The sequence below is a fragment of the Medicago truncatula genome, chromosome 1 (assembly GCF_003473485.1).
Source record: "Medicago truncatula cultivar Jemalong A17 chromosome 1, MtrunA17r5.0-ANR, whole genome shotgun sequence".
In the NCBI taxonomy this organism is placed as follows: Eukaryota; Viridiplantae; Streptophyta; class Magnoliopsida; order Fabales; family Fabaceae; genus Medicago; species Medicago truncatula.
Window position 1 is genome coordinate 40,326,581 of NC_053042.1, and position 18,584 is coordinate 40,345,164.

The 18,584-nt window shown below is 31.6% G+C and overlaps 1 protein-coding gene across 2 annotated transcripts; it reads left to right on the forward strand.

The window, feature by feature from the left end:
- Window positions 1-4,528: 4,528 nt before the first annotated feature.
- LOC25484668 (probable serine/threonine-protein kinase At1g54610) lies at window positions 4,529-11,804 on the forward strand. 2 transcript variants are annotated; one of them, XM_024782365.2, is made up of 8 exons: window positions 4,529-4,716; window positions 5,112-5,589; window positions 5,882-6,166; window positions 6,274-6,591; window positions 8,498-8,725; window positions 10,107-10,207; window positions 10,701-10,818; window positions 11,136-11,804. In XM_024782365.2, exons 2-8 carry the CDS (start codon window positions 5,209-5,211, stop codon window positions 11,460-11,462), a joined length of 1,758 nt encoding a protein of 585 aa, XP_024638133.1. In that variant the 5' UTR covers window positions 4,529-4,716; window positions 5,112-5,208; the 3' UTR covers window positions 11,463-11,804. The 2 variants fall into 2 exon arrangements, with proteins under 2 accessions (XP_024638133.1, XP_013469019.1); XM_013613565.3 differs by having other exon boundaries at window positions 4,530-4,716; window positions 11,139-11,804.
- The last annotated feature ends 6,780 nt before the right edge of the window (window positions 11,805-18,584 follow it).

Below are 18,584 nucleotides of genomic sequence, written 5' to 3' on the forward strand. Positions count from 1 at the left end.
AAAAAGGCATCCTTTGGTCAAAAAGAAAAAAAAATGGCATGCTTAAAAACCTGTTTGGAAATCAGAAGCTTCTTGCTACTGCTACTAAAAATAATCTCAACTATAATCTATGAAATAGCAGTTCTCCCATTTACTAGAAAGAAATGGAGTATTATATAATAAATGCTTCTGTTAAATTTTATTTTTCTAAATACCAATACTAAACCCTTAGTTAAATCTTAATGCACATACTATCACCTTTTCAATTGACATAGGTGTATACAATTAATAATATCATGCATCAACCATTTTTTTGCAATCTATTATAGCGCATTATGCAAGCCTCAAGCTTCATATTATATTGCCTTAAGATTCATATGACAACAATTCTTCCTTGCCACAACAAAACAATCTTAATCATCATCATCATCTCTCGCAGATATCACAATGCTCTATATTTGTCTTCCTAATTTAAAACAATCATCTGCCTACTTGCTCATGATTTTGTTGTTTTCACCAGGGTGCCGAACGCTTGCCAATAGAGGTTTGAAAGCATGTGGTCATTCCAGCCTTTTACATAACACTAAGCGTTCTGCAAGGTTTGAAGTTGTCACACCTAGAAAAGTTCATCATGAAAAGCAACAGTAGAGAGGCTACCGATGCTTTGCTTAACTTCACAGGTTTTTTTTAATTATTCTGCCTTCACCTTCTGTATTGAGAATGGTGTGATTGTAACATTGTTCTTTTCAATCTTGGATAGTACCAACATTTTCATGGAAAAATTACTTATTATCCCATAAAATGGTTTCCTCTAATTTAAGTTAGCATGATAATTTCAGCGGTGGATACGTATTCAGAATTTCGAAGAGGTAAAGAGTGAGGCTTTGATAAGATGGCGATGCTTTGACATATTTCTTTTTGACAAATTTATTTCCCCTTCTTTTGGGTAAAGTTTCCTCTTTCACTTCAATTTGTTTTGATATAGAAGAATGGTTGGATTTTTTCTTCATGTTCTCTTATCCTTATTTTCTCTGTTCAGATTTATTTTTATTGAAATAGATCACACCAACTATGAATATATACTCATGAAGTGCTATTGTGAAAAGTAAGTTAATTTTAATTTTTTAAACAATTTATTTGCGTCTGTGTATCTGGGATTAATTTTAAGCATTCTACTGATTACATGAATGTTTTGTTTAATCATGATGTTATACAATGTCTTTGGAAAGTCATTCATATTGTCCCAAACCATGAAGACCAAAATGCAATTTAAATTGCTTTTCATCAAGTCTAATTTTTGGTTAGAAAAGTTCATTACATGAATGTTTTGTTTAGAAATCAAAGTCTCCTGAAGAAAAGAAAAAAAGCCTCTTCTTCAAAATTGTTGGAAGCAAACACATACATAATAACAATGTTATCTAAGCTCTGCTTAAAGTTCAGTGACAAAAAGCTCAAGTTAGTTAAATAATGCTAAAGATGACATGTTTAATTCTCATTTTTTGTTGGTTAAATTTATATGTTAAAATTTGTCGAAATATTGTACCCCGCTTTAATGATTGTTTGTGGTACATAGAGTTTGACATGGTCATGCTGCAAAGCAAGATTCCATTTCTTTTGTAGATGATCGTTGAAGAATGTTAAATGTGTTTGTACTGTTGGAGTGCTTTAGCAGCAATTTTTCTCATTTTTTGAAAGTTCTAATTACTAACTGTGACATACAATTCAATTCAAAACGAGGTGCTCAAAACACTTATGAATTAGAAGTAGAAGGATATATAGAAAAATGGTTGAGATATTATTCCTCAAGTTGCTCTTTCACATTCTCTCACTAACTCCTCCAACTCTCACTCTCTTAACCAAGAATGTCTCTACTCTCATCATAGTAGTGGCATATCCTTAATTGAGCAATCGAAGCTTAACCGCAGAATACTTTATATTTTCCGCTTCTCGGCTACAAAAATGTACCATAATGACAAGTCAAAGTGAATTTATGTCTCCCACGCCTGGTTGATTTTGTTCATTTTCCCACATTTCTCATTTTGTTCTTCATGCCATATTCTTGATTGTTCTGATGCTAATGTGTTTTGTATGTTGTCTATTTATCATTCATTTTGCATGCTTTCAACTTGCTGTGCAAAACCAATTGTGGCATGAACCTTTGAAATTAAAGGTTTTATCCAAAGAGTTTAATTTATTTGCCTCAAGTTTGAGGTTTTATCAATGCTTTTCATTTTCAGTTCTAAAAATATATTTCATATATGTCTTTGTGTATATGTAAAACCATGCTAATTAGTTCTTTAATTGGCTTATGTATATATTTGTATATGCAGCAAGTTTTATGTAAACGTTCATAATGTTGGAGTGGATTTGGTAGCAGATATGATGAAAGTATATGACATCCTCATATGTGACAAATGGTTGGTGGTCTCTTTATTTGTGAACTGAGTTAAGAGTTGAAAGCAATGAGTTAACATAATAACTGGTGTATATATCTATTATTGATATATTTCCTTGATCATATTATTGTGGGAATGTATTTATGTGCACTTCACAAACAATTAAAGAAACAACGTGAGTCAAGCATTATAGTTATTTGATTGCATTCTCTCTTAGCAAACAATGGCTCCATGTCTCAGACTTAAATGGTTTTTGGCTATTGTTTAATAGAGATTCTATAAATTAACTAAAACTTGAAAGAGTTACATCGGTCTAAAAATTTTGCTAATAGATGAAGACGTTGTTGAGATTGATAGTATTTCGAATGTAGTATTTAAAAAAAAATTACGAAATGTGTAGACACAAAAAACTTAAATTATTATTGTATTTAAAGTTATAAAAGTTGAATATTAAATTTGGATTGTACAAATATAATCTTGCTTTTGTCAACTATATTTACACCGTATATGACCTGTGCGGCAGCACGGGTGAAAAGTCCAATAATAATAAAAAGGTTTAAATGTGTCATTGGTCCCTGCACTTTCATCAGATTTTGGCATTGGTCCCTGCACTTTTTTTTGTTTGGCATTGGTCCCTGCACTTTGTAAAAATATTGGTATTGATCCCTCTGTTAACTTTCTGTTAAAAAAAAACACAAAATCAACGGAGTGCCATGTGGCCCTATCATTTCACGCCACATGGCACCAATATCAATATTTTTACAAAGTGCAGGGACCAATACCAATATTTCTACAAAGTGCAGGGACCAATACCAATAGTTTTGTGTTTTATTTTTAACAGAAAGTTAATAGAGGGACCAATACCAATATTTTTACAAAGTACAGGGATCAATTCCAAACAAAAAAAAATGTAGGGACCAATGCCAAAATCTGATGAAAGTGCAAGGACTAAAGGCATATTTAAATCTAATAAAAACAACACCAACAAATATGATCGGATGAAGTACTTTTTAAAATAATTTGCCCCCTAACATAAGATATTGGATAGGGCCATTGATATTCCCACATGTAAAAACATCCTAAAGCTACACTATGTTCGAACAAACACCAAAATTAAATGTCCCATATTGTTCTTTTTTTTTTTTTTGTTGAAACCAAATTATATAGGTAGGAAATATCCATCACAATTTGCTGTGATTAAGAACATGTTTCCTTTTATTTATCTTATTCAGTTATTCACGTACTCACCAATAATAGTTACACCATTAAAAATATAATATTTCATTTCATTTCACTTTCAACATAATAAAAAAAGAGAGTAAAATTTTAACTTTTTTTTATTTAGTTAGTTTATCAAACAATTCAAAAATCCTCTCATATCCTAGTATGGCTATTTCTTATATTTTTCTTTTGTCTCTTTTCTTTTTTTTCAAACCAAACAAAGTTTTAATAGTCTAAGAGCTTCATTGCTCAATGTGATACCCTATAATAATTTGTAAGTAGTTCCACATTTTTGTTCTTGAAGAAGGTAAAATTAGTTAATTTTAATTTAATAATAATATTAACAAAAAAGGTAAAATTAATTAATTTTTACTTATATATTCAACCACAAATTTGACTTTTTTGTTTTTGGTGGTGGTCGGGATTTGAACCTTATACCTTGCATATATTATGCATTGTCCATATCAATTGAATTAAGCTCACAAGGACAATTTGACTTTTTTGTTTGTTACTCCATCCGTCCTGGATTAAATGAGCCAAAAGCTCATTTCACACGTATTAAGAAAAATGTATAAATGAATGAGAGAGAAAAATAGTTTTAAGTGCACTTGTTAAGTATTGGTGGATTCTCCACTATGATAAATGTAAAGTGAAATATATTGAATTGGAAATGATGAAAATAGTATTAATTTGAGTTATAAAGGGGAAAAAGTAATTAATATTGTATTGAAAAGTGAAATGACTCAGTCATTTTGAAACACTTTTTTTTGCAAATGACTCAGTTATTACGAGAAAGATGAAATATATGATTAATAGGTAAAAAAAAATGTACATTTTTACCCATAATTTAGTTTTTGTTTTGGGCCTTAACAATGGTCACTCCAACAACCAAAAAGGAAGAAATGGGACTTTATTAAGAATATATTTTGGAGGTTTGACTTTGTTGTGAGTAGGAAGAAGATCTCATTCCATCCTCTTCCCATCCTTCTTCTATTCCTTTCCTTCTCTTTGTCTCTTAAAAGACGGCTCAACTCCAAACAGTAACATCATCATCAGACAACACAACAACAACAACAACAACCTCTTCTTCGTTGAAATTCCTGTTTCAATTACTGTTACTGTAAGATACCCTCTTCTCTTTTTTTCTATTTTTCCATTTTTGTTTATGCCCCTTTTGTTTTTTAAACCCATCACGTGCAAAAAAATATTAAAATTTGAATCTTTAACTTTCCTTGTTGATAGATCACTTTCATATACCACTGAATCTTTGCTACTTTTGATCTCAACTGAATTCCAATTTGGTTTTTAGGTTTGTTTATGCTCGTGCATCTTTGTGGGCCAGTATGAACAACTAGTCCAAATTATTCTCATCACATGATTTATATGTTTTTTGATTTGATATGATGATGTCATCAATTGTAGTAGGATTAGCAAATCAGGGGTTGAAAATTATAAAGGGTCTTATTCATTTGTAGTGAATTTTGTAATCATGGTGGTGATTTTGTTTTTTTTTAGATTGGATTGATGCGGTGATTGATCGTTTGGTGATTAAAAACGGAACCTTTACATAAGCAAATGATGTCGAGGAAATGAAGTTTGGATTTGAGGTGAAATGGGTTGTGTAATAAGCCGAGAAGTGGAATCAGGTATTGTGTCTGAGGTGAAGGAAGAGAAGAATTCGAGAGCTGAGTCGAGCAAGAGGGTTGAAGAAGTTTCGACGAGTAGAGCTGAGGGAAGTGTGGTAGAGGTTCAGAATGGCGAGAAGGCGAAGAAGGTCAAGGAGAAGGAAGAGAAGAGTGACGGTGATGGGGTTCAGCGGCCGAAGGGTGAGAGAAGAAGATCAAAGCCAAACCCGAGGTTGAGTAACCCGCCAAAGAATTTGCAAGGGGAGCAAGTAGCAGCTGGATGGCCGTCTTGGCTTACAGCAGTTTGTGGGGAAGCCCTTAATGGGTGGATTCCACGGAAGGCTGATACATTCGAGAAAATAGATAAGGTTGGTTTGTAGTTATTGTCTAAAGTTTGAACTTTAGTTTATATATTGAGTGCATGTGATTTGAAGTTGAGGTTGTGTTCAATTGATGTTGTGAACTTGTGATAGTGTTTTCTAAACACGTGATGCGTTGTTGGAATGATCACTTTGTGGGCAGGGTTTAAAGGAATCAAGTCCGTATTATTTGAAGCAAAGTACTTTAAATTGTGTAGAATCTCTCATTTGCTTGTGCTAACAAATTTCTTCTATATTCTAATACTTGTTTCGCTTTTATTATACTGTTCCCTTTGTTTAGATCGGTCAAGGAACATATAGTAATGTGTACAAAGCTAAAGATTTAATAACGGGTAAGATTGTTGCATTGAAGAAGGTTCGATTTGACAATTTGGAACCCGAGAGTGTAAAATTCATGGCTAGAGAGATCCTTATACTGCGAAGATTGGATCATCCCAATGTTATAAAGTTAGAAGGTTTAGTTACATCTAGAATGTCATGGAGTTTGTATCTGGTGTTTGAATACATGGTACATGATTTAGCTGGACTTGCTGCAAGCCCTGACATCAAGTTCACAGAGCCTCAGGTTAGACCAGGTTTGCCTAATTTGAGAAAAGAAATAGATATCATTTGGTATTCTTTCTTTTCATTTGCAGTATTTGATGTCTCCAAATACTTGTTTATTGCTTGCAGGTAAAATGTTACATGCATCAACTGCTATCAGGACTGGAGCACTGTCATAATAGACATGTACTTCACCGCGATATCAAAGGATCAAATCTTCTGATTGACAATGAAGGAATACTCAAAATTGCTGACTTTGGGCTTGCATCTTTCTTCGATCCAACCCGTAGGCATCCTATGACAAATCGTGTGGTTACCCTTTGGTACCGGCCTCCTGAGCTGCTTCTCGGTGCCACAGATTATGGTGTGGGTGTGGACCTTTGGAGTGCCGGTTGCATTTTAGGAGAGTTATTGTATGGGAAACCAATTATGCCTGGTCGTACAGAGGTGATAATTTAATATGTCTTGTTCTGGTTTTATAGAACTTTCCGTTCCTCTACATCTACGCCAACTGTTAGTGTGTTACTTCAACAAGTTTTCTGTTTTGCAACAATCAAAAAGAAGTTACATATCCTATTGCATTACCCTTAAGAAGGTCTGCTGTTTGCATATCTGTAATGAAAATGAGGTCATACGCTCTATAATAAAAACTAGAAAACATAAGAAACAACTAATGGCTTAGTTGCTGCATAATCTGATAAACTATTATACAGCATATACAATTGCATAAGCCTCTGCTGAGCTTAAAACTTTATTGGCAAAAGTAGAGTAAATCGAATTGTACCCAAAAAGTGTAAAAGCCAGTAATTGAAGAGGTTGTAACTGCTTGTCACTTCTTCCAGTCTCTCTGATCACTGTGGATAACTGCTTTGTTGTCTATTCAATGTACTATTGCTTTTCGTTGCCGCTTTCATATCTCTGGTTTAGCACTTGCTCGTGCGATTTAATAAACATGTTTGTACTATTGAAAACTCTTAGAATTTGGGTTGGTCCTAACTCAACCCTTGCAAAACCGGCATGTGAGGTGATGACTACCCACCACTTATATACACATTTCCGGTTCTTATCTCATCCGATTTGGGACAAACCTCTATCACGCCGAACTGGAAATATGGAGTGTGACTTGAGTCTCCAATAGATTTTAGATAGGCTCTTATACCATCTTAGAATTTGGTTGGGTTGAGTCTAACTCAACACATACAAAACTGACATGTAAGGTGAGTATTGCCCATCACTTATAAACACATTTTTGGGCCTTATCTCATTTAATGTGAGACTCTTAGCATCACCCTTGCAAATGTTTCTAAGGCACTGATGTTGGTCAAGCTTCACCTCTTTCATTTCTGTCTCTAAATTGTGTTATTTGAACTCATCTTAGAATTTGGGTTGGGCCTAACTCAAACCTTATGAAACTGGTTTGTCAGGCGAGGACTACCCACCACTTATAAGCATATTTTTTGGCCTTATCTCATCAAATGGGGGTGACTCTTAACACTTACCCCTCACGCCCAGGGTTGGACATCGACGTCAGGAGCCTGACCCTAGTGGTCCAATAACCGGTGATCCAATGGGTCTTAGATGGGCTCTAATACCATCTTAGAATTCAGGTTTAACCTAACTCAACCCTATAAAACCAACTTATAAGGTGAAGACTACCCACCACTTTTAGACACAGTTTCAAGCTTTATCTTATCCAATGTGGTACTCTTTGCAAAAACAAATGGGTAAAAAGAAGCGTGATTATTGTAGGGGGCTGAACAAATATCAGAAAGATATTTCATTGAAAATTTGAGGGTAAATGGAGTGGTGGAGCCTAACTAGATTTTACTCAATAGAAGAACTGCACACAATAGAAACTGTTAAACTATTACTAATTCACATTGTCATTTTTCTAGAACATTTATCTAAGCTGACTTCTACCAAGTCATATTTTGGCCTCATTACTTAGGTGTGTCTTAATGGTAAATCAAGTAATGCACCCATAATTAGAATCATCTTCATGTCCTGCATTTCTAAGGATCTATAGGAGCTAGTGATGATGATAATGTAAGGATTTTTGAGAGGAGCTATGATGGTGATGGAGATGCCAACAGACTGATGTCTAAGAAACTGGGTTCTCTTAATGTCTGTAGGATTTCTGTATTTTTTTTAAAATGCATCTCCAGGTCTATTTCATTAGTTGCCCTTTTTAAGGGATATACTAGATCTTATGTTTAGTTATAACATCTGTCAGAAAAAATGTTTAGTTATAACATCTCTTACGTAGTTTTGAGGGGTTTGCATTAAGCACATTTTCTGGTTATTTGAAATCTCCATCATATTTTCTAATCCTTTTCTTGAATATTTTACGCAGGTGGAACAACTGCATAAGATATACAAGCTTTGTGGTTCACCTTCGGATGAGTATTGGAAGAAGTCAAAATTGCCTAATGCTACCTTGTTCAAACCTCGAGAGCCATACAAAAGATGCATAAGAGATGTATTTAAAGATTTTCCACCTTCTGCTCTTCCTCTTGTCGATACTCTTCTTGCAATTGATCCAATAGAACGGAGGAGTGCCTCAGATGCTCTAAGAAGTGAGGTGTGCTTTTGAAAGTTCTTGATCTTCTTGTCATTAAAATGCAAGCATGGTGATTTTAAATTTTGTACTGCCTTGTTGATGTTGCTATTTCATGCCAATCAGGCTGTTTCAATCTGTTTGATCCTGATCTATTCTCGGTGCATATAGATTGCCTAGAACGCGTACTCAAGACTCGTGAAACATATACCGCTGCATATTTTTCTGATGTTGAAAACTAGGCATGTTCACAGTTCAGAAAAAACCAAACCAAACTGAATCAGTCTGAGAAAGATCTGAACTATTAGTCAGGTTCATTAAACTGACCTGCAATGTTAAACACAGTTCAAAAACAATCGGTGATGGAAAATCATCATAGGCCATGATGAAGAACCCAACGTTCAGTTTGGTTTTGCATACGCAGACAGTTCAGTTAAAAACTAAAGAACCTAATTCTCTGAACTGAATAACAAGTTTGGTTCAGTTCGGAATGAATCGTGATCAGATGAGTGTGCTTTTTAAATGAATTTACTCTGGTTCAGTTCGGTTTTTTTAAAACTGAACCATGAACAGGCCTATTGAAAACAAATCTCCTTGTATTTTGTAGAGAAAGATGTTCTTGTATTTTATAAAGTGCTGCTATAGGAGAATGGTCAGTAAAATATTGATTGTTGTCCGAGGCTCTGAGGAAAAATCATTGGAATTCTGTACCAGCCCGAGGATGTATCTATCTCTTAAGCTTTGTTTATATTTTAGAATATGTGTCCCTTCTTGGAATAGGATCAACAAGTTTGATTTGATATAAAATGGAGGTTCTGGTTTATGGTAGGACTATTATCTTATTACAAAATAACAAGGAAAATCCCCATTGATTTTTTTTTTTTTTTTGAATGACAGATGTTAGTATTAGTTGTTAGATTAGTTTTTCCTCCTTTGTCCGGGTTTGAACCCAGGACCTCCAACTCCTTATCCCTTAGCTCAGACCAGTTGAGCTACCCAACACCCCCGAAATTCCCTATTGATTACAATGCTGCATAGCTTAAAGGCTTCTGCATAATGCCAAAAGGCCCAAACTCTCTCAATCCTTATTTATATGCAACATCTTATTTCTCTAATTACCAACTAATTAACTCAAAAAAACTAACTACTTAACTCTAGTTACCTTGGAAGATCAATTTGCTGTCTTTTTTCTTTGGAATAATAAGTTGATAAAGGTCCTAAATCTGGATTTAATGACGTGTTTCAAATTATTAGGATAAAGTATGTGGACATTCCAAAATATATGTTAATAAAATGAAACTTCTCTTGAATCTGATGTAGATGTTATCTTTGTCAAACTTAGATGTTCTTTTTTATATTCTTGACCATATATTTACTTTGCCTTACTATCCTATCTTTTTTGCAGTTCTTTAACACAGAACCTTATGCCTGTGATCCTTCTAGTCTTCCAAAGTATCCCCCAACCAAGGAAATGGATGTTAAACGGCGTGACGATGAAGCAAGAAGGTATCTGCTCTTAGGATTTGCTTTTGGCATAGTAGAAATGAGACACCCACTAAATGCTCGTGCGAATATTTTTTTTTTAAATGATATATAAAAAGGATTAGGAATAAGGAAGTGGGAGGAAGATATGGACATCGAGGATAAAGTGAAAAGCATTCTTTTAATATCATGTAATGATTTTGGCAATATTTATAACCTGGCATACTTATTGAGTAACTTGCAAATATATGCAAATAATAATTCCTCTTTCAGAACTTTTTGGACAAAAAGTGGAGACTGAGAAACTCTACATATTTTCTTTGCTGACCCTTGTGACAGTATTACCTTCAATGATTTAAGCTTATCCCTGAATGTAAATATCACCCTGTTTCAACTTTCTTATTATAGGGATAGTTGGAGAAGTGTTATTTTGTTCTTTTTAGTTGCATGTGCATGTTTAAGTTGGCCCCCTATTATATTTAACTAACTTCGAGTTTCTGTGAATATGAATGTTCAGATCAAGAGCTGCAGCCAAAGCTCGAGCTGATGGAGGAAAGAAGCATCGGACACGTGACCGGGCTGTAAAAGCTGCTCCTGCTCCTGAAGCCAATGCTGAGCTTCAATACAATATCGATGTATGTTTAAAAGAAATACTTCTTTTGATACTCATAAACATAGTGTGATGCATTGATTTATTAGGTCTCACAATAGTAGTGCTTTTAGAAATATTATATCATCCAAAAATGCATAATTAAATAACATGATTGAGAATTCATTTTCTTCTTTTATAATTGAAAATATGCAATATCATAATCCAAAAATGCATCTTTTAATGCATTCCCTGTGATATATTTCATTTTCATCATCTATAATTGAAAATGTGCATTATTAAGATTGAAATTTATTAAATAGTAACATTGACTAAAATATGATCCTATGATTTCATATGTAGCAGAGAAGGCGTCTAATCACTCATGCTAATGCTAAGAGCAAAAGTGAAAAGTTTCCTCCGCCGCATGAAGATGGACAACTTGGATTTCCTTTGGGAGCTTCAAATCATATTGATCCAGATATAGTTCCTCATGATGTCTCTTTGGATTCAATGTCATATACCTTTTCAAAGGAACCATTTCAAGCTTATTCAGGTCCCATAGGTAATACTACTAGCAATGGTTTCACAAAGCGGAAGAAAAACACTGCGAACGATGCATTGGATTTATCAAAACCATATAAAGGAACCCACAAGGATAAGGGTAAAGGAAAGAAAATCATAGCTTAAATATATTATTAGTACATTCTTAGAGTCAAATTATAAATCAATCTCATTTTTTGGTGTTGGAATCCAAATGCTGTTTAATGCACTTCTAAAATATGTCATGCTTGCTTCCTAAGTGAAGTTAATTCCTTCTTATCAAGGTGTAAAACCATTTTTTTTCATAGTTTTCTTTTTTTTTGGTTTCCATTTAGATATAAGAGTTTTTTTTTTCTTTCTTTTTCTGAGAGGATATACTGAGTCTGGTGGTATTATAGAGAATTATTGTGATGTACATTGTGAATTATTATTTTTGTACTCTTGTGTCAATATCTGAAATCTGTTTAATTTGTTGAGAATTGCAATAAATTTGAGTTGTTGTGATCCTCATTTATAGGTCTTCAGTTGTGCCAAAAAAACAAATTATGTTGTGGTCCTTATGTATGCTTTCCACGTTTAATTTTCTGTTTTCCATGTTACTCCCTCCGTTCCAAAATAAGAGATTTGAACAAAATGAAATACACTTCTGTGTAGAACGATAAGGGGTAAGACAATACCAATCCAACATGTATAATAATAAGAACAAATTGAAAAACTAATTGCAGAATTATATGGACGATAAAGTTTTCTCAACGGTTAATGATGCTATATTTTCAGTATTTGAACTAGCGATCTCTAATTAAGCTTTTTCTTTTAAGAAGTACATCTCTCTAATTAAGTTCGAGAGAAGCAAAGTATGTTATCTTATCCAAGCTCGTGTGATTAGAACTTAACCATTTGTTCACCCGAGCTTGAATAGAAACCATTTACGTTATAATTCGATATTTGAGTGAATAGGCAAAAAAATCCCTTGAAATTGTAACTTTCGTCAAAAAACTTCCATGATTTTTAAGAAACTTCAAAAGAAACCCTGAAATTGTTAAACGTTAGTCAATTACCCCCTCCGTTTGTTTTGGCTGTTAAATGACAATTTTTAAATTTTTTTTTTTTTTTTTTGCTTTCTTCATCTTCTTCCTTCCACTTTTTTCATCATCTTCATCAATATTCATAAAAACATCCAGAAAAATTTAAGAAACAACAACCATTAACAACATCATCATCATCATCCAATTACTATACATCCAGAACTAATTATAATTGTGCTAATTTAAAGAACTGATTATGCTATTTCTGCAACTATAGATTTAAAGAACTATGAGAAATAACATTATTTAAAGAACTACATGGTGAACATGTCCCTTGCATAACTGAAGCTAATTTAAAGAACATGTCCCTTGCATTTAGCTTTAATACCTTTGAGAAAACAAGCTTTCTATGAGAACTATGAGAAAACAACTTTAGATTTATAGTTGTAACTTAGGTGGTGTATTGTTGTTGATGGTGGAGGTGTAGTAATGAGATGATGATGATGTTGTTAATGGTTGTTGTTTCTTAATTTTTTTCTGGATGTTTTTATGAATATTGATGAAGATGACGAAAAAAGTGGAAGGAAGAAGATGAAGAAAGCAAAAAAAAAAAAAAAGTCATTTAACAGCCAAAACAAATGGAGGGGGGTAATTGACTAACGTTTAACAATTTCATGGGGGTTTTTGAAGTTTCTTAAAAGTTAGATAGGGTTTTGACGAAAGTTACAATTTCAGGAGGGTTTTTGCCTATTCACTCGTAAAAATTTAGAGTGATGTAATGGTGCTTAGTCTAGGAAAAAAAAAAAACCTTATTTATTTACAAAATTATCCAAATGGAGAAATGCCAATTATTGATATTGTAACTTTTTATACTATGTAACTATTTTTGAATTATTGATTTATTAAATTATTGAATGATAAGATTTGTTTTGAGAAAAAGACCATAAATGTGATGGTACACATATCATCATCAAGAAATACAAACCAAACGAAAAACAATCAAAATTTATAGTAATAGATTTTAGAGATGAGATTTCTGAATGATTTTTAATTTAAGATAAGTTTTTCCCCAGCAAATCCCTGACTTAGAAATAACAAATTAAAACATAAACTCAACGACTTTACATTTATGGGAACTAGAAACTCAACGATTTTATCAGGATTCAGGAACATATATATATATATATGACTTAGATCATGGCCCCGCAAGAAAATAATGATGATATTTGCACGTCTATATGCATGGCCCCAGGAACTATAATAATATAAGCTGAAAAATAATTGAAGTTATTTATTATAGACTTTGGTGTCAAGTCGCTTTCTTAAGCATTCCCAATCCCTATAGAATAGAATACTCATAAGCCAACTTCATACGTGCTGCTGAGTGTTGATCTCCATCCCCAAGTGTGGGCTGCTAAACCGTCATTTTAATCTTAAATGTGTCAACAGTAGTCATTATAATTGTAAATGTATTAAATTGGAAATAATGTTCAAGTGTTTTTAACTCATTTGGGGTTAGTCTAGTGGTTTGTTTGGGATTATGAAGTTTGCTGATCTCAAGGTCCTAGGTTCGATTTCCTTTGGTGTCAATTTTAGTGGGCTAAATTCATATTCTTTGATCGAATATCGAGTTTTGAAACAAAAATATTCAAGTGTCTTTTTAATTAATCATTTAACCGTTTTGTTCTTCAAATGCGTCTTTTATTAGTCATTTTTTTAAGGGAAAGTCATTTTGTTCTTCAAATGTATTTTTGTTGGCTAATTTAATTCATAAAATCAAAACAAAACACTTAGGAATGTATTTGCAATTTTAATACATTTAAAGATTTTTTTAAGGAATAATGATTGTATATAATACCCCTAAAGTCTAAAATAGTTGTTTACCCTAAAGTTGATAAATAGATTGGTACTTTACGTGTGTTATGATGATATGTGTGCCATCACGTTTATGATCTTTTCTCAAAAGAAATCTTTATTATTCAATAATTAATAAACCAATAAATCAAAAATATCTACATAGTATGAACTAAAAATATCAATAATCGGCATTTCTCAATATGAATAGTTTCATAAATAAATAAGGATCTTTCAACAAAAAAAAGGGTATTTCTTTTTCTTGGATTGGAACATCATCCCATAACCCTAAATTTTGATCATCAAGTAAATAAATAAATAAACAAATACAAATATATTATAGAGGAAAAAAAAACTTTCAATTTATATGTAGTTTTGACTATCGAAATTACAGTAACTACTACACTCTCAAGGCTTTGTTTGAGAATTTGCGGAGGAATGGAGGACTTTGGAAGAGGGGTATCAAGGCTTCGATTGAGAATTTGCAGAGAAATGGAGGACTTTGGAAAAGGGATATCAAGGCTTCGATTGAGAATTTGTGGAGGAATGGAGAGGAGGACTTTGGAAGAGGGAAGTACAAGGAAAGTGAGAAAAATATTTTATCTTAATTAAAAGAATATTTTATTGAGAATGAAAAATAGAATGTTTATGATCGATATATTTTTAATTTTGAAAGTACTATAATAACATAAAAATAATTTGAAGAATTTATTTAACTGTAAAATCCTCTAGAATTCTCCTCAGATACATTTTTTAAGTTCTCTCAATCTCATATTAGAGACATTTTGTATCACTTAAGAAAATTAAACCTCTATAAGTTGGGATTATTTTTTCTTCTCTTTCTCTTTAATCGGTCTTCAATATTCTAACTATATTTTTTTTTTCTTGTATAGGAAGTAGGAACTATATTGTTTTGTTTATGCCACTCCATGAGAGTTTCTTTTATTGATTTGAACTTTTTTCTTTTAAAACAAAACCACCTCATCTCGACTATCAATTAAAATTGTTATTGACATTTTCCAATTCATTTTTATTTTAGTCAATTTATTTTACATTTGGCATTGATTTGAACTCTATAATAATTTAAACTTTTAAGAGTACTTTTAGATGGATTCCCCGTGGTTATTAACTTATTATAGAGGATATAATAAAGCTGTCTTTATTCAAAAGGAAAAATATGGTTGTTAGGGTGCAGTGCCGGCAGTGCCACATTTACATATTCATGAGATTTCTGTTGATGCGTTAAATCACATGCCTTTTTGCCAAAAATACAGACAAAGGAGAACAACTTTTGCATTTTATAACTAAATTAATACAATTTAGAAAGATAGATTGAATCAGATCTGTTAGGTTTTTTGGTAGCCATCTTCTTCTTTTTTTACTAATAGTATCTCCATGTTATGTCCTGTTACAAATGTTGTCGTTATGTGTATGTATAACAATTAATGGTTTATTCTTTAAAAAAACAAATTAATAGAATATATCATGTGAGTTTATACTACCACAATTTTGGCTTTTAATAGCATAATTTTAACAGCTTTTATGGATAAATGCTATTAAAGATGCAACTCATAGATCTATTATAGCACTTTTCAGAAAGCGCTAAAAAAGACATGTTAAAAACTGGGTTAGATAGCATTTTTTTGTAAACGCTATTATTTTGGTTCGCACTAATAGCGCTTTTTAGAAAACGCTATTGTTGGAGGGGGTATAGATAGCGTTTTTACGAAACGCTATTGTTTGAACTTTATAGAAATAAAAATAAAGAATCACTGAACTTATCTTCAAACCTCTCTCTCTAAAATATTTATGCAAATGTTTATATGATAAAATATGATTGAATATTTGTGTAAAATTGTACGTGCATAGAAATTATTTTCAAGTTCTGTTATAATTTTTAACTGGTAAACTTTTTTATATGTATATATTTGAATTTTTCTGACAATATAATTGAATAAACTGCGGTTAATGTTATTTTAAATTTTGATATATAGACACACGCATGTATAGAGACATATATAAATGGAAAACGGTAGAGATTAGTTATAACTAAATATGTTGAAAACTTCACAGCGATAACATGAAAACTCACAAAAATATAAATGAAAAAAAACTTGTGTTCGATAATTCAAAAACATAATGAAATCTTAACTAATTATGAATAGCATTGTTCGTAAATTATCATTCGCTTAACTGCTTCAAATATACTTCTTCGAAAACATGTTTTACCTAAATTTTGTGATAATAGTTATTTTAATCTCTCAATGTGTAACGAGTAGCCATGGTTGTCCATCAATGTATTTGAATTTCAAAATAACTCATGATTGTGAATTATGTGTAGAGATATAGAATATCTTAGAAACTGCTCCTTTATTCATAGAACTTAGACTATTAAATAGTCAAAACAACTAGAAACAAGAAAAGCTATAAAATAGCCCACTAAAGAAATACCGGCACGATTAATTAAATTAAAAAACTACTTCCTAAAGACTAGGACAAATGAAAACAACAATATTATAATTCCTAACAAATAGCAACTGAACAATAACAAATATCCTTTCATTATGTTAGTAAAAACAATCACTTACATTGAATTTTTTGTTAATGTAGTCATGTTAGTCTCTCGGTATACTTACTTATAGTCATATCAATATTTATAAGTATTTCCTTATTTATCATTTAGTTTCCATATGAAAAGAGTTGGTTAATATCAACATTGGGAGAAGATTTTAACGTCACAAAACTATTTTTACTAAAAAAGTGCACAATAAGAGATTATTTTGGAAGATCAAGGTTTTCCTTCAAAAAAAAAAAATTATTTTGGAAGTTCGATACATTAAAGAATTATTATAGTTACTCGTTACTTATTTAAGCACCAAAATAACTATTACCCTTTAAATTTTCCTCTCGTATTAAGTTAAAATCTACAGCTTTTCCTAGGAAATGATTTTTTATATTTTAATATAATTTTTTAATGATTTATAATATAATCAAACCTATTATACAACGTTTCCCTATTTCATCTTCACAATACCATTACCATGCGATTTAAACTTTATTATCAATTGTGGAGCAATAAACCTCTCAATATATATATTAATTAAACAAATCAAAACTTAAAAATTGTAAATAAAAGACTTTAACAAGTCAAAATAAAAAATTTGAAAAAACAATAAAAAGTCAAAATACAAAAATTGTTAATAAAGGACTTTTTTTTAAATAAAAAGACTTTTTTTTGACAAATAAAATAAAAAGACTTTAACAAGTCAATTATAAATGATTTTATGCAAATGTGTCTCTTAAATATCTTTAAAAAAAACAGAAAAGTTATAACAATAATTACATATTGTTTTATAAGACCATACACATGACGAAAAACATTAGTAGTGGCATAAACGATAAAATATTTATCATAGATCTATTATCTAAAATATTGTTATTGACAAATCAATTAGTTAAAATCAAAATGTTTATTTTATAATTTTTTTGGTTGGATAAAGTTTAGATGAGTTGGATTTTGGAGACTCACCAGGGTCAGGGTATACCATAAGGCTCAAAAAACACTTAGATAGGTATTTACAAGTATTTACGGATCATCCATCAAAGAGGTTCTTACAACAACAATGAAAGTTGAACTCACGACTTTGCAGGTGAGCCAACTTTTTATCAACCGAGTCAACTTTCATTATTATGGAGTTGTGTCTCTTAAAATATCGTTTAGATAAAAATAAAAAAGTTATACTATACTAATTATAATTAGTTGTACAAAATCGTACACAAGACGAATATTTGTGACCGGACAATTAGTTAAATGGTGGTCAATCACAGATCAATTAGTTAAGAGAAAAATGTAAATTTTATTATTGTTGGTGTATCTTAAATGTGGTCCTTTACAAATCAATTAGTTAAGAGAATCATGTTTTAACGAGGCAATTGAACTCAAGTGGTTAATGAGCTTCATCAAAGATGAATTGTTCGTGAAAACATGAGTTCGATTGTTGAGTGAAATAATTATTGATAAAACTTTACTTAACTCTCAAACGAGCTCCAAATTATCAGGACATTTTCTCCTGAGAATTAAAGGGTTAACACAAAACAACAACAAAATTGTATTTTTGGTCTATTTGATAAAAGTGAAGAAGATTATAATATACTACTAATTAGAAAATTAATAATTAGATATCAATTAGCTAAAAGATGGGTCATTCATAAATCAATTAGCTAAGAGGACTGTGTGCCACCGGTTCAAACAGAGTACACATTTTTTTGTTGAGGGATAAACAGAGTACACATGTTAGTCACTCATGGATAAAATAAAATAAAATGAGAAAATTTTATTTGAAACTGAGTGAGACACGTACATATTAATAAGAAAATGTGTTCCTTCATT